We start from the raw sequence: 13,798 nt of genomic DNA on the forward strand, positions 1-13,798 counted from the left end.
GAAGAAAATGAGATTTCAAATTAATTTGAATAAAAACACATGGGAGTATCAAATCGATACATTGTATACCTCAAACTTACACAATGTTGTATGTCAGTTATAAGCCAATTAAAATGAGTTGTAGCTCCTGACTGTTTGAAAAGAGTGTTATTTCAGGTAATGAACGTGATAGTTCTTGTATAATGCATTAAAAACAAACAAACCAAAAACTCCAAGGCATATGGGAGGCGGTGATGTGTAAACAGGGTAGAAAGGATTAGTCCCAGATTGGTGTTTGGTTAAAACTTACCCAGAAGTTGCACAGTCTCATACCACTGCGACCCCCTCCTACCCACATACCTAAATCTTTCTCTACGAAGCCTGTAACTTTTTTCAACTTGATATTGTAAGCCCTAATAAAAGAACACAAAAGAAGATCCTATCGGAGAAAGCTAACTGAGGAGCTGGAAGGGAGGAAGAATAGTATTAAAAGTTACTTTGAAGCAATTAAAGAAATTCTATAATTAAGATTTAAAAAATATATATAGCCAGTACTTGTAAACATTATCCTGAGAAATTAAGCACATTTTACCTTCTCCAATAAGTAGTTATTGATATGTCCACCAATGGGGTCCCCCTTGAAATCAAAGTTGATATCCATGTATTTTCCGAACCTGCTTGAGTTGTCATTACGGTTGGTTTTGGCATTTCCAAAAGCTTCCAAGACACAGTTGGACTTAAGTAACATATTCTTCACTCTTGAACACAGACAAATGAAAATCATTATAAAAAGTTTTTAAAAGGCTGGACCTTTAAAAAAACTAGATCTCATTAAAAGACATGCAAATATTTATACAATGCTCGCTAAAGCATTGTTTGCTACTCTACACACACGTGCACACACACCCACAACATAAATGTCCACCAACAGGAATGAATAAAAATAAATTTGTTTCCAAGCACATGTGCTGATATAGAACTATGTCCAGAATATATTAATGAATGAAAAATTAAGTTGCAAAATAATACATATTGCAGTGTGTGTGCACACACACGTGACGGTATGTGCTTATGCACACGTGTTAGCAAATGCTTAAAAACCTGGAGTGAATAGCACACATTGCTATGGTTACCTAAGCTGACGGGGTAGGTAGGCTGGGATTTCAGGGAACCTTTACCTTCGACATAATGCTGTAATTTTTAGTTTTTCTTTTAAATGAACTTTTTTTTGTTACACAGAGAAAAATCTTAAAACAGTATGTTCTGAAAAGAAAAAATGGGTGAAACAGAAAATTACACAATTTTTTCAAGTACTTGCTTATAAAGCCTAGAACTGTAAAATTGATTGTACTTAAGTTATATGTCATCAATGTGGCCTTTATTAGTTTAGAAATCACTCATCATTTTTGTTTGAAGCTGTATGGAATCTCCCTTCTGTATCAGTTAAGTCACTCTTTCTTTAATGATTACTAATCTTCTCCAGAGCAGTCTTTCCCAATGGATATACTTTAACTTCACCCTCCTCAAGTCTTTGTTTTAGCTCACTGACAGAGCATGCACATACCTGCAGAAGTAACTCTGGCCACGGAGCTGATCTGACAGAGCAGACCAACTGTTCCTTCCACTATGACTGTAAGTGGCCCTACAATCTTCCCTCCTCTGAAATGAAAGTATACTTTTAAAATGTGGGAGGAAGCTGCTCCCTTATGGTAAACAAAGAAAACTGTCTATAAAACTATGGTAAGATATGCTTGTGAAAGACCGGCTAATGTTCATATGCCTTACTTTACTATACCAAGTTTAGAAATAAAATCAGCTTAGTTCTTAGCCTGTTATTCTCCTGACCTCTTAAGAAAATTTTAAAAAATTACTCACATTTTTTGTCTTATTAGATTGCAAAGTCAGAATGAAAGTGGGAAATGTGTCACAATTAATAGAAATGTCTCTTTTGACCTGACCATCCAGTCCAATTGGGATGAAAGGGAGAAAGCCCACATCGAGTAGTAGAGTCTAAATTCTCTTCTCTCACAGCAAGCCAGCATCCCTTCTTTCTATTCATAAAACTGAAGTTGGAGAAGTGTATATGGAATGTCACTCTTTAGTGAATGAATACTGAGCTTCAAAGCAGCAGCTCTGAAAAAGCCTTTCCCTCTTCAAAAAGTCCACACCACATAAGAAAGTTGAGTCATATGGCTTTATAGACATACTTTTCTTTCTTTTTAAAAAACTCATCTATTCATTCCTTACACATTTATTAAGCAAATGCTATATGCCAGACACTGCTAAATGCTGGGCCCCAGACAGTGAGCAGGAGCTTTCTTACTCATCTTACAGTGAGTGGCAACCTGGTGTGGCTGAAACCCTCTCAGGGAATGAGCCAGCTGAGCAATCCTAGTACCAGGACTCCAGCTATAATGATGATGGTGTGGGTCTGCCTCCCAGAGCCCCTTTCACTCTCGGAACCAAGCGCTCCTCAGGACAACAGTTTTAAAAAGACAGAAATAGAAATAGCAAGTAACCTGTGCAGGTTTGAACCATAAAACCTACCCGTGTGAGGTGTAGCATCTTTGCTGACCACATACATTTAAGGAAGCAATTATAAAGTAGAAAGGGGACACTTTCATCTGTTTCAGAATAATTTCATTTTGTTTTATCTTTATGTAAAGCTTACCATAGTAGTCAGCTTTTCCTATTAAAGACAAATATAGAAATAGAGTGATATAAGTAAAAGTAGAGACTGCATACGGTAAGAGAATCGAAGTAGTTCACCATCAATGGATGATGGACACATATCAGAGCTCAGGTCTAGTCAATTCTATATACAGAAAGTTCAAGCTCTAATCAGAACTCCCCCATTACCTTTCGATCTCGGCTCTCTGGCTGGGGTTGGTGATGGCCGCGATGTACTGCATGATGTATTTACTGGCTTCTGTTTTGCCAGCTCCACTCTCACCTGGGGAAATTGTGTGAGGCTTAACATTACAACTGCACCAAGAGTAAGCTACATTTTACTGGAATAATTTGACCTTATGATGTTGTTATTTATTTAAAATCCCTATGTTTCAATGTTTGCTTTTTTGGAGTTATTTCATCCTGTCTTGATGTGGTATTACTTCTGAACATGTTGAAAAAAAAATTAAATTATTGTAGATGTAAAATAACAAATACATTACACATCACAATTTACTTAGCAAAAAAATTTAGAGATACAATGTGATAAACTAACTCCTCAGACTAAAGTCTGAGTACTTCACAGTGACACTCAAGTCTAAGTAGGAAAAAATCAGATGAGTGGTTCAAACAGCAGCCACAGCTAAATTAATATAACCTTATTTTTCTATAGCACTGTTTCTTTTTGTCTTAATGGGGACAAAATAATTCTTTCAGAAAATAAAAATTAGAGCAATTTTGGTAAAAAAAAAACCACAAACAAACCAGCGAGCAGCAGGTTTCAAACACATGGTGTCACTGAAAAAGCACGACAACTGGTAAAAGGGGTAAGAAGAGATCAATTTAGAATTACCTACCCCGATTTTTAAATGTTTATGCCTTCCAACCCCAAAACTCTACCTGTAGAAATGTATACTATGGAAATAATAAAACACTAATACAATAATAGTAACCATTAAAGGTTTTAAAAGTCTTTCTGCAGACTGTATCACAGCTAAAATCTGAAAATAATGTGCCCATCAGTAGAGGGTTGGGTAAATAAATTACGATTCAATGATTCAACAGAATACTCCACAGTAGTCAGAGAATGCACTGCTTCCATAGTACGCTAATGAAATGATGCCCAATACATACTGCTAATGTAACAAACAATAGCAGCTATAACGTAATTCTATAATTATGCATTTGTAATATAATTATACATGCATGTGTGACTATATGTATTTGTACACACAGAGAAAATGTATAAAAGGACAAAACACTCTTGTTCACAGCTGTCAGTGATGGAATTTTGGCGGGAGTGAGGTACTCAGAGGGAGGGGACTTTGTGTGTTTACTTAATACTTGCATAATTTTGGGGGGTGTTTTCTTTTTATGATCAGGCAATATTGCTTAACATAATTTGTTCTTACAAAATGTAGTCCTAGGCTATAATTCTTTAGCTCTTATCACTATGTGAGTTAACTTTTGTGACCCTTAATATTCTCATCTGTAAAGTAAAAACACAACTGCTTTACTTACCACTCAGAGTTGTTTTGATAACCAAAATGGAATGAAGACCATAAAAGGGTTTTGAAAAGTATAAAGCCACTGATGCAAAATATGAGGTGTTATTAGTACCGAGAGAAGTTTCCACGGTTGGGGGAAGGGCCTCTGGGGTCAGTGGGAAGATATTTCTCCTGTCCCCATTTTTCTCGAAAAGCTCAGCTTTACGTAGGCAGTTTAACTCCGCTTCTTGGGCAATGGGGTCTGTCTCCCCCCGCTCCACCCCATGCTGGGTGCCCCCAGCACTATGAGCCTATCATCGGCCTGCATGCCAGTGCGTCCCTCAACACTGGCTCCCATTCACCAGGCTGACTTAGAGTTCATTCTTCATTTTTGGTACCTCAGGATTTCACTTCTCAGTTTCATTCTGTCATTATTTAAAATAATTTTTGTTACAATTTATCCAGTATTTCAAGTGTTTGAGATGGAAGGAAGGCATTTCTATACCAGCTCAGTCTACAAAAGTGACTAGAAGTCCACCCAAGTATAACATGTATTTGTAAATGAACCAAGACTAGAGCGTGGTCAGGAATGACAAAAATAATTTAGTACTTAATGTTCATTGCATTTTTTCTTCTAAAAATTGCTTAAGTTTCTAACTTCAAAAAAAAAGGTCTAATGAAACATTTGGATCCTTAAGTACCTAAGGAGTTAAATACATTCTGCCCCTGGAAGTACAGGGGACATCCCCCCCACCCCCCCGGCCAAATACCTGATATCACAATGCAAGTGTCTTTTGATCGCCTCTTCATGGCCTTGTAGGCAGCATCGGCAACAGCAAAAAGATGAGGCGGCCTCTCGTACAGCTCACGTCCCTTGTACTGCTCGATCGTCTCCCTCCCATAGATGTTCAGTAACCGGTATGGATTCACAGAAACAACCACTTCTCCGATGAATGTGTAGATACGCCCCTTTTCAAATCTGTTTAGAAGCAAAGAAAGGGAAGAAGTAGCTGGGGTTATACAGAAATGCTATTTCTTTTCTATGAGTCTCTTATCTCCCAGAAAATCCAAACGCTACAGGAACAATTTCTGAATTGACATTTCACTGGTTCTGAGTGTACTTGTAGCGACAATGTTGGAGGCTGGGCTGAGATGCTGCTGTTGAAAAAGGTCAGAAGGGGTTAAAAGTCAAGAAAGAAGAAAGAACTTAATTTTTTGGAGGCTGGGGATTTCCTATTTCGAAATACAGAAGGGTAAGAAGTGGGGGGAACCATTGAAGACAACCTAAGAGCTCTAGGAAGAAAGGAAATAGAACCCCAAACAGGTCTTGAACCTTCTTAGACTTTCAATTCTCTTGAATCGGACTTTTAACTGCATAGAAAAAGGTCCAGACACATTTATTTCTTTTCCCTCTTGAAGCCCCACTAAAATGTCAGTAAAGGAATAAAAACAGTAAAATCCATAACAGAAAGGATGGTAGAGGAGACACTTCCGGCATGAGTCCAATTCATTTTTTAAATGACTGTTGGGAACCGCCCTGACTGGTATCAGAAGTTGAAACCCCCGCCTAGGCTAAGGCTAAGGGGACGCCCTTGGAACCGTAAGCCAACAAGGAGACAAAAGCTTATCTCCCTGGCAGGAATGCTGCTTCTGCTACTTCATTCATAACTGAACCCCAAAAAGCTTGGTCGGTTAGCCAAAGACGGGTAAGATTCCCCAAGGGGGGAACGACCTAATACAGGCACGATCACTTTGGGAGGCCCCCCCAAAAGAAGGACTTGGGGGGCTGCAGCAAAAGGGGGTGATGGACCCTCACTCCTCGGCTTTGACATAGCCTGAGTTCTCATCGTCTGGGAGAAAATCTCCTTATTGCCTTAGTTCCCTTGCTCCACCTAAGCCTGAAACAATGACAGGGTGGTGCAGCTCTGTGCTGGAAAGGGCGGATTCCCCAGGTGACCAGGCCTAAGAAAGAATATGTAAATTACTGTAAAACCTTCTTTGTTTAGAATGCTCTCAGTTGAATGAGAGGGGTCCAAAGAGGAAGTTAGTTTATTCCTCAAAGTCTTACAGCTCTTTGACCCTGACTCAAAATAGACCCGCAGAGTTCCTTGTTTTCTATGGCTCCTTACTTCCCCCTGATGAGTACTGTACTTTACCTGAATTATTATGCAAAATGAGCCCAATAAAAGCAGGTATGGATGGTAAATTGGCATGCTCCCCACTAGGGGGGGTGGCCATTTCCTCCCTACTTCCCCACAGAAACTGGTCTGTCTCTGTGCATGTTTTTTCTCACGTGTTTTTCGGTGAGCCATCCGCAGCGTTCCGTGATCACTGCTGGCCGGTGACCCACGCAACAAAGGACTGCCTGAAATTCCATGCTGTAGATGCATCATTAGTTATTGAACCATCCCCCTTCCTTCCTGCTACTTTGAGTAACACCATAGAAAACACTCATGACACACAATCTTACAAATCAGTGCTTTCATTTCTTTGGGGTAGACTGCCAGGAATGGGTTAGCTGGTTGCAAGGTATATGTATTTTTAAAAGTATTTATAACATGACCCTACCTTTTTACCATAGAAGGCAAAAAGCCACCCCATATATAATTAGTATATACAATGGCACACAGATGTATTTTATGAAAGGTTACATAAGCTTGAGAGAATATGGAAGACTACATGCTGTGCTTCACGTATCCTTATACACACACAGTAGGGTGAGGAGGAGGAAGCTATGTGGGTAGCTGGAAGGAGGCCATAGCAACAAAGGGAAAAAAATGCCCAGCATATGTGATATGACTGTGATGGCACAAAATTATGTGTCTATATTTACAGAGAAAAAAGTTTAAATTTAGAAAACCCATATATATTTACTATGTACACATTAACCCCATATATAAACATATAGGAACCAGAGGTAGGCCAACAACACCCAAATGGACAAGTGGTCACCAGCATCACACTTCACCCGCCCAGAGCCACAGACAGGTCACTTCTGACAGCCAAACGCATAGAGCGCCGGATGGACAAAATGCTGATGTGAACGGCCGCCGTGTCTCCAGGCACTCCTGTGGTGGGGCCAGCGTAGCAGGAATAATGAGTATTTGGAATCTTAAGGCAAAAAACCCTTTAAACTTCTTTCACACTGGAATGAAGGCTGTGGCTATAATTAGGAGTGGAAACAAATAGATGTTGATAATGTCAAAAATAAACTAAAACCAAGATTTTCATCAAGTAGTTAGTGTATGTTTAAATAGGAGGTATTAACCACTTTCAGGTTTTCTGTGCATTTTTTACCGTGGTGGTTTTCCTCCCCATCCTCTTACTGTTAGACAGCAAGCGTATGCACTTGCTAAAAGCACTGACTGGAGTCCTTTGCGCCTGGTTCTGAATGCTCACAAGCTCATGTTGCAAACTCAATAGCAGGGAGACCCTGTGAAAGCTACTTAACCTCCCACACGCTTCAGCTTCTTCATCAGTATGATGGTGATAATTATCATACCCCTCTCCCCCCCCAGTAAGTACTTTTAACAAAGGCAATTAATTTTATGTTTCCAATTATGTTCTGCAGGAAGGAGATTTTTAATAAATGCTTTTATTTTATTAACATTGCTACTTAAATTACAGCAATCCCTACACACAAGGAATTCATTCGATGATTATAATCTGCTTCCCTGCCTCAGCTGTCTATCAACTGGCAGTCACAAGCAAATGTCTACACAACTCATGTTCTAACACACACGAAAGTAATAAAAAGCTAAGGTTCACTACCCAAGCCTTTCTAGCTTAACCTTCACATTTGCCTGACCTGCTCCACAGCTGTCTTTAAGGATAAAAATTAAAAGAATAGCAATCTTTAGTTTTAAAAACGCTGTCAAAACAGACGGGGGGTGGGGAGGAGGATATTAGGAAAAAATTACCTCAGAAGTGTGGAACTTGGTGACTAAGAGGAACAGCAAATAACATAGGAGATTAGAATGTTGTTCTAAGATTCCAGGTCTGTCTAATCATGTATTTTCTCCGAAATTCCACTTTATTTCAAATAGGATTATTTTATCCATCACAAGTTCTAGGCATCATAGTTGTACGGCACAATTAAAATACATGAATACAATTATCAAATGTATAATTATTAACTTGGGAAGGGTGGCAATGGTGCAACAAAATACAATATTAAATACAAAGCTTCAGCAATTTACAAAATGTTAGAAGCTTATTTGAAACTGGTTATCAAAGATGAAATTTTAACTTTATTAGGCTTAAAATCACCACTAGATGGTGCCAGTATACGCATTAACACGCATCCAAGACTTCCAACTGCCTTGGGAAGCCTCCGGGTAAGAAGCAACCAGCACTGAGGTAATGCGGTCGGGTCACCTGCTCGGTTTGCCTGCAGGAGGAATTGCTATAATTATCCTAGAAAACAAACGGGATGACACCATCTCTTACGAGAGACCAAAGAAGGAATTTCTACAACCCCCACCTCAGTGTGCAGTTCTTTTTAAACAAACTTTTATGATGTATTCCTTAAGTATTTGTCCAATACCTACTTTGTGCCAGACAGTGGGCCTGACTCTGGGAATCAAAGGGAGAAAAAGAACAGGATAGTACTCTAAATAAATAATGATATAAAAGAAGATGAAAGCATGTGCTGTGGTGGCAAAGATGATCACAACACACCCCTTCAATGAAGAACCCCAAAGAGTAGTATGCAAACTGCACAGTAGGGCACCAGGTCATTGAGTTCTGGCCTTGAGGTTCTGTTCACCTGACTCTCCTGATGACCTACCAACACCTCCCCCCAGCTCTTTGTATGTCACTCCTCCATCCACATTAGTGAGCGACCTGTAGTTCTCAAGAGCACCATGACTTTAAGGTTTGCTCATGGGGTTCATTCTGCCTAGAACACCCTTTCCCCACCTGGTCTCTTCTTCCCCCAACTGCCTGGCAGGTTCTCACTGCTTCAAGGCCAAGTATCAGCTCCTCTGGGAAGCCGGTCTTGACACCCCATCTCTAACACCAGTCTTTTGATATTTGCTCTGTTCAGATAGCTCCTTTTGAACTCCCCAAACAGTTAAAATAGCTCAACAGCAATTAATTTTTAACACTTAATTTCTTTAAGAAGTCCAAAAGTACTTATTAAATGAGCCAGATGTTTTCTACTGGCTTCTGAATGAGTGAGGTCCTAAATTTTTTTTCAATTAATGTGTAGCAAAAGAGAAAATGTAAAAATGCCTTTGGAGGACAACAGTCTTTTGTTCAGGAATTCTGAAACGTTTATTAAAACACACACACACACACACACACAAACAACTAATGACACTATTTTCAGTTGCAGAGAGAGCACTTAGAGCCCATCGTGTGAGACACGAGAAATATGTGCAGTGGGTACTCTTAATCAGCCTCGTGTAAGAAGCCAGGAGAGGGGTGACTGTGTGGATGACACTTCAGAACACGTTTGGAAAACTAACAAACACAGGAGGTTGGCCGGTAGCTCCTAACGCTGCTGGAGAATGTGGTGAATGTAAAGGATGAGCCTCAGGGACTCAAACTCCCAGCTCACGTGCCACAAAATACCCTGACAGCTTCTGCGTGTGCCCTGAAGGAAAGAGCTCCCTCTGACAGCGCAGGGCTGAGAACCGGATGGACCCAGGGCCTCCGGGAGGAGGCAGAGAGAAGGACACGATAGGCACTGCTGTGGTGTCTGCCAGAAACACGGAACCCGAGTCCAGTCAGGAGGGAACATAAGACAAACCTAAATTAAAGGACAGTCAACAAAATAACTGGGAAACTTTGCAGTCAAGAAAGCAGAGAAAGGCTGCTGATATTCCGTATTATAAGAAATATTATTCCAGCAAGGAATAATACTGCAGACTGTTAGAAACCAGAGACATAACAACTAAATGCAACACATGCTCCAAGGAAGTTTCATGCAGTATTCTTGTAATGTTTCCATAAATTTGAAATTACATCAAATTAAAAGTTGTTAGTAAACATTCAGTTTCCAAGCTTCTTTATATAGTAGGTTCAAATTTTTACTAATTTTGAATAGACCACACAGATGAACAGGTTCAAAGACATAAAGGACAAACAGTGACAAGTACGCCTCTCACCTTCCCCACAGCTGCCCTCGTCTGGTTCCTGTGAACTCTTCCAGGAACAGTTTATTCATCCACATGCACACATGTACGTACAGTTTTTTACATAAATGCCCTTTTCTCTAATTAAAGTAGGTATCTTGAGATAGTTTCATGAAAAGGAATAGAGAATAACCTTGTTTTTAAATGCCTGCAGAGTATTTAATTCCATGGGTGAGTATACAGTAATACAATCAATCTTCATTGGAAGAACATTTAGGCTGTGACCAATATTTTGTTAACGATGAGCAGTGCAACTATAAATATAATGGTGTGTGTTTCCCTGTGTGTGTGTGCATGTATGCCTGTAGGATACATTTCTAGAATTAACGTTGCTGGTTCAAAGGACATGTGTAATTTAAACTAATGAATTACTGTAAATTATTCTCCAAAGAGGTTGCAGCAATCTACACTTCCACCAATGTGTGAATTTCTGTTTCCTGGATGTGGGTTTTTTAACCAACAATGCTGGCCGCTTTTGAAAGGCAGTTTTACTTTCAAAGTACACAGAACTTTGACCCTTTTTTTTACTGATGCACCCAACGTTTGTAGTGCTCCTTAGCTTGCTGCCAACTTTCAATAAGGTTCAGTTCACCTTCCCCAGTTCTAAGATGAGAATCTCTCCCAAGAGAGAAGGCATCTTGTTTCTGCTGCTTCTGGCAAAATCAGTGTCCCTGTGATGCACTCAATCTGTTTTGTCCCCTTTGGCACTCTGTACATTCCTGAGATGGGCAGGGATTACACACCAGAAAGTATGAGCTTTAGAGGCCCACAGCCCTGCAGTGCTGGGTTTGAATCCTGGCTCTGCTAGACACTGACTGTGTGTATTCATAGACATCTGAGGAACTAATGAGGGCCAGGCACTGTGCCAGGAGCCCGGGTTATGGGGAAGAGTAAGTCATGATGTTACTGTGCTCAGAGGTCTGTGTAAACAGACAGTGCTATGTAGTTTAAATTTCCCATAAGTTATGATAGATGGTTTAAAATTTGCATATTTTTATTTGTCTTTCCCCTCTTATTCTTCTTTCCTTTCCCTCATATCTCCCTCCCTCTTTGTCTCTTACACACACACATACACACACACACACCCCATCACACTGTTTCAGAAAAGATTTAAGACAGTAGCAAAGGTAAGAAGGATGCTAAGGAAGCTTAGAGAAATGGTACCCAACCCAGCTTCAGACATGGGAGGGTGCAAAGGAGACATCCTAGAAATTGCGTTACTTGACATCTGAACTATTTATGTGATTATAGTCTCCATATAGGCAGCTCTGGGCATTTGTAGGCTCACGCTGCCTTAAGGCACCTGGAAGAGACTGCTGTATTTTGAACTCTTATTAACATACTCACCCTTGGGAGAAAACGCTGGAAAAGCACCACCACAGCCCACCAGGGTGGCGCACAAGTGTCCCTGGTCCCGCCCCAGCAGAGGAAAGGTGCCTTCAGAAAGGGCACCCTGACACTTCACTGCAGCTAGCACTCACTAACTTGATGATTATATGTAAGCTACTTAACCTTTCTGTGCCCCGCTTTCTTATTTTTTTAAAGTTTATTTCTCAATTACAGTTAACATACAATATTATATTAGTTTCAGGTGAACAATGTTCTGTGCCCTGCTCGCTCCATCTGAAAAGGAGGACAATACAAGGATCTACCTCACAGGACTGTTCTAAGAAGTGGGACACTATCCTTTGAGCATTTGGCACACTGCTGGCACGTGGTACGCGTGCAATGACACAAAGTCCTATTTTCATTATGAGCAATACTGCAAGCTGTCTGAATGGCAGGAAACGCCTTTCCTCCACTCGGGTCCCAGGGTCCAGCACATTGCACCTGTGCCGTGTTGTTTATCCTCATGGCGAGGGTTGCTTTTGTTCGTGGGCTGAATCATGATCCCACCTGGCACCTGTCTGGCAGGCATTCTTCTAGCAGTAGTTCGTGAGGATCCTCTAAAGCCCACACTCTCTCCGCAACACTGCATAGGCTTCCCACAGGGCGTCAGAAACTAGTTAGGGGCATGGCAGTGGCTTCACGGACTCCCTGAGCTCACGTCTTGGTTTTCTTTAGAACAACATCTCTTCACGTGAGCAGCACACAGGTACCGAATCAGCAAGTGTGACACCTGGCTAAATTTACTTTTTTAAATTTATTTTTACAATGGAAAAAAAATATTTTTGATAAATACATTTTAAGATAATGACTGCTTTCTCAAAACGCATTTCTACTATTTAGTAAGGCATGCCTTTGTAGAAACATATTAACTTGAAATGTTCTTACTGCTCTCTTTAATTTTACTTGTGTTCATTTGTCCATTCATTCAATAAACAGTTATTAGGGCCCATGTTCCAAGCCCTGTGCTGGGAGCCATGGATAGAGGAATGGACAGGCAGGGTGCTGTCTCCACCATATGCAGGGTGATGAGAAGGACAGATGCTCCTGGGGCTCCAGGAAGGGGCGACAGAGCATGCACTGCACCGGTGGAGGGGGCACAGGGGCTTGAGGAACCAGAGCTGAACGATGTGACTGCACCACCGCACAGACAGCACGGGGTGCGAGGGGGGGTCACTAGAATGTGCAAGAGGCCTTGCCAGGGTTTTGGACTTCATTTCAAGGGCGGGGTTTTAAGTATTGATCCCATTTGCTTTTCTGCAAGCCCCTTCTCCCCTTCCTCCCGGGACCACAGGGTGGAAAGGACTGAGTGCCTGGTGACAGAGCAGTGGAGACTAAGAAGTAGACAGGCTTTAAGAGATGAAGCACCACTGATGAGACAGGGTCACTTCCAGGACGTGAGAGGTGAGAAAGCGGGAGGTGGCGGGCTTCTCACACGAGCAGTGGAGCAGACCACGAAGCTGCTCACTGAGGAGAGCAGGCACAGCAGAAGGAAAGTCTAAGAGGAGCTGTGATTTAGACAGGCTACGCCTCGTTGCAATTACCTGAGAGCTCTCCAAGTAAAGATGTCTCTGATTTTTCTTTCTCTCGTCATCTAATTAAACCTGGTCCCTTGGACACAAAGGGAAAAAAACACAGAGGAAAGCAAATGCAGAGAAGGCCACCAGCATCCTTCCCCGTCAACATGGGCAAATGCTGCAGGAAGACCGCATGGAGTTGAAAAGCCAGAAGAAGATTCTAAAGACATAGGACACAGATCTGGGATCTGTTTTAAATTTTTTCAGTCACTGAATTTGATCACGTCAAGTTACTCAGTGACTGCACATTCCTGGTGTAAGGAGACAGCAGAAACAAACACAACGCTCCCCACATAAAGGCTCTATACGAAGGTCCCAGGCAATGTGGTTTAAAAACTTAAAAGGGCTAGCTCTTGGAACACTGTCTAGACAAATCTCTTGACTATGAAAGCTACTTTTATCAATGACCACAGCTCAGTCACTTGGCGAAAGGAAACAGGACGCTTGACAGTCCACGTCAATGAAAATAGGATAAGTCTCAACATATAGAAAATAATCTGTCAAATACGGAATAGCAAATCATGCCCACGGATACAGCAGGCTGGGGTGACATCTGTAA

General features: G+C 41.1%; 1 protein-coding gene across 3 annotated transcripts in view; it reads right to left on the reverse strand.

Moving 5' to 3' along the window:
- Nucleotides 1-13,798, reverse strand: part of MYO1D (myosin ID) — a 321,752-nt gene that overhangs the window by 235,500 nt on the left and 72,454 nt on the right. For 2 of the 3 annotated variants that reach the window (XM_028519915.2, XM_036033404.1), the window contains exons 2-4: nucleotides 4,907-5,115; nucleotides 2,839-2,932; nucleotides 572-737 (exon numbers count right to left, since the gene is read on the reverse strand). In XM_028519915.2, coding sequence (XP_028375716.1) covers nucleotides 572-737; nucleotides 2,839-2,932; nucleotides 4,907-5,115 — 469 coding nt within the window. Of the gene's footprint in view, nucleotides 1-571; nucleotides 738-2,838; nucleotides 2,933-4,906; nucleotides 5,116-8,904; nucleotides 8,911-9,613; nucleotides 9,620-13,798 lie in introns of those variants that run through there. The other variant, XM_036033405.1, reaches the window with a different exon arrangement.

Source organism: Phyllostomus discolor, chromosome 8 (genome assembly GCF_004126475.2).
Source record: "Phyllostomus discolor isolate MPI-MPIP mPhyDis1 chromosome 8, mPhyDis1.pri.v3, whole genome shotgun sequence".
NCBI classification, from domain to species: Eukaryota; Metazoa; Chordata; class Mammalia; order Chiroptera; family Phyllostomidae; genus Phyllostomus; species Phyllostomus discolor.